The sequence below is a fragment of the Myotis davidii genome, unplaced genomic scaffold (genome assembly GCF_000327345.1).
Source record: "Myotis davidii unplaced genomic scaffold, ASM32734v1 scaffold196, whole genome shotgun sequence".
Classification (NCBI taxonomy): Eukaryota; Metazoa; Chordata; class Mammalia; order Chiroptera; family Vespertilionidae; genus Myotis; species Myotis davidii.
The window spans coordinates 5,417,841-5,420,422 of NW_006288258.1; the positions used below are offsets into that span (position 1 = coordinate 5,417,841).

General features: G+C 35.3%; 1 protein-coding gene across 1 annotated transcript in view; it reads left to right on the forward strand.

The window, feature by feature from the left end:
• CDK19 (cyclin-dependent kinase 19) overlaps positions 1-2,582 on the forward strand; it is a 136,599-nt gene that overhangs the window by 93,353 nt on the left and 40,664 nt on the right. Inside the window, exon 7 of the mRNA XM_015561604.1 lies at positions 786-843. Coding sequence (XP_015417090.1) covers positions 786-843 — 58 coding nt within the window. The remainder of the gene's footprint in view (positions 1-785; positions 844-2,582) is intronic.

Here is a 2,582-nt window from a genome sequence, read left to right on the forward strand (position 1 = left end):
GTTCGATATTTATTTTATATATTTAAATGCCATTTAACAAAGAAAAATCAACCAAAAAAATGAGTTCGCATGTCACCTCTGACATGCGTGTCATAGGTTCGCCATCACTGGTCTAAAGCCCTGTCTTAGCAGTTTCTGTTTCCAGATGTCCACAAATGAGGACGACTGAACAGATGGTGGATACATTTGCAGCCTACTCTTTTCTTTATGTAGCTTTGTATTAGTCTTGGTGTTTATTTTCTTACATCTTGAAATTATATTTTGAATTTCTCACTTTTGCATGAACTATAGCTGAAGCCATGTATGAATTTTAATGGAATCTGTTGAATGTTGATCATATTTTCTTACAGTAGTTTAGAAATATTTAGCAAGGAATATTCCATGTGATATGTTGAGGTTTGAAATTTTATATAAATTTTTCAACCACAGAAACTGTTGTGGGCAGCAAGCAGTTATAGTTTGTACAGGTTTTTACATTATTATTACTTATTATTTCTGTGGGACAAATAGAAATGATAGCTTTAATTCATTTGTAATTATTTGTATGATATAATTTTGAAAATAAGATATTTCCATAGCAAGGTTGTTTATGGAAAGTTAGGGTTGACTAACTTTAAAAATGTCAAATGCTTTAACTATGTAGAAGGTACTTAATATTTGATTATAGTTATGTTGAAAATACAGAATATTATAAGAGCTTTTTCACATTATAAGAACTTTTTTCCATTTTAGAGCATGTCAAAAGAATTAGCATAGTAATTTGAATGCTCTATTTTTATTTCTAGAAACCAGCAAATATCCTAGTAATGGGAGAAGGTCCTGAGAGGGGGAGAGTCAAAATAGGTAGGTAATTATTTCTAAAATAATTTATTAAGAAACTGAAGTGACTGCAAAGATGATTTCCCTTTTTAATACTCTTATTTTAAGTAGTTAACTTAAAAATTACTTTCTCATATTTTTAGAAAAGATATTAGGAAATATAGATAGTTTATAAAACCCCTCAGGTTGCCCTAGCCTGTTTGGCTCAGTGGATAGAGTATTGGCCTGTGGACTGAAGGATCCCAGGTTCGATTCTGGTCAAGGGCATATGCCTGGGTTGCGGGCTCAATCCCCAGTAGGGGACATGCAGGAGGCAACCGATCGATGATTCTCTCTATCACTGATGTTTCTATCTCTCTCTCCCTCCCTCCCTTTCTGAAATCCATAAAAATATATATTTAAAAAAAACCCCTCAGATTTATTCCCAAAACAAGGTTTCATAATTCTAAACTGAGGCAAGCAAGCCCACAAAAATTCATTCCCAATCAAAATCCCTAGCATGTGTTTATGTCACTGTTACTGCCCTGCACAGTCACCCTAAACATAATCCCCAAAAATGTTACTTCTGTCTCAGCTTTACCAAATGTTCTTTCCTTAAATACATCCCTCCCACTCTCACCTAATACATATAGAGCTTCACAGACATCTTTCCCCTGCCCCACGTATGTCCTGTGCCAGGTACCAACATATCTCTTCCAAATGAATATATAAGTTTATAGACCCTCTTACTTGCTAATCTTAGATTAAGGCACTGAAAAGAGTCTTATTTGTATATTAAAATTTCCTTTTCAACCCCGAAGGATTCATTTATACCTGACAATATTTGGATAGAAAATTAGCTAAGAAATGCTTTATTTCAATTTCTTTTACTAGAAAGTACGTTTATTGAATGTTCAGTGCTTTTTAGAAGGATTTCAAAATAAATTTTGTTTCATCAACCTGTTGTCTTTGCTATTAGACTATATCATGATAGGGGTGGTGCAAAGTTATGCTAACTTAACCTACTACAAATTCATTCTGTTCTACTTCAACTGAGCCACCCCTGCTGCTTGTTCTTCTACTTCTTCAGTTAATACATCAACCCAGGCCCTGAAGAAGTTGTTCTAAACCAGGGGTCCTCAAACTACGGCCCGCGGGCCACATGCGAATACAAATATTGTATTTGTTCCTGTTTTGTTTTTTTACTTCAAAATAAGATATGTGCAGTATGCATAGGAATTTGTTCATAGTTTTTTTTTAAAACTATAGTCCGGCCCTCCAATGGTCTGAGGGACAGTGAACTGGCCCCCTGTTTAAAAAGTTTGAGGACCCCTGTTCTAAAACAACTTCCCTTTCTTTAAACCTCTATTCTGAGATTTCTGAGATTTAGTCATTCAGTTTTGTTGATATTTATTAAGAACCAGGTCACTGCTTTCCTTCCTTTTCCCCTTCTCCTTCCTGCCCCATCACCTTTACACCACTCCTCACTTGTTTCTCCCTCACTCTTAACGTTTTTTTTTCTTATAGGCATGTATTGAGTACCTACTCTTGCTAGACACTGGTGAAAGTGGAGATAAAGGTTGGTTCTTTCCCGTGAGAGACAGTAAAATAAGCAGTTTACTATCCAGATTGAGAGATACTTTCATATGTTAGTTATTTCGTTATTTTATACAACCACTCTGTGTGGCAGATATTGTAGATAAGGAGAGCTGGATTTAAGAGGTTGTAGCTTGTTCAGCCTTTCAAAGGAAGGACTTCGAATTCCAAGTCCAGAGTCTCTTTCC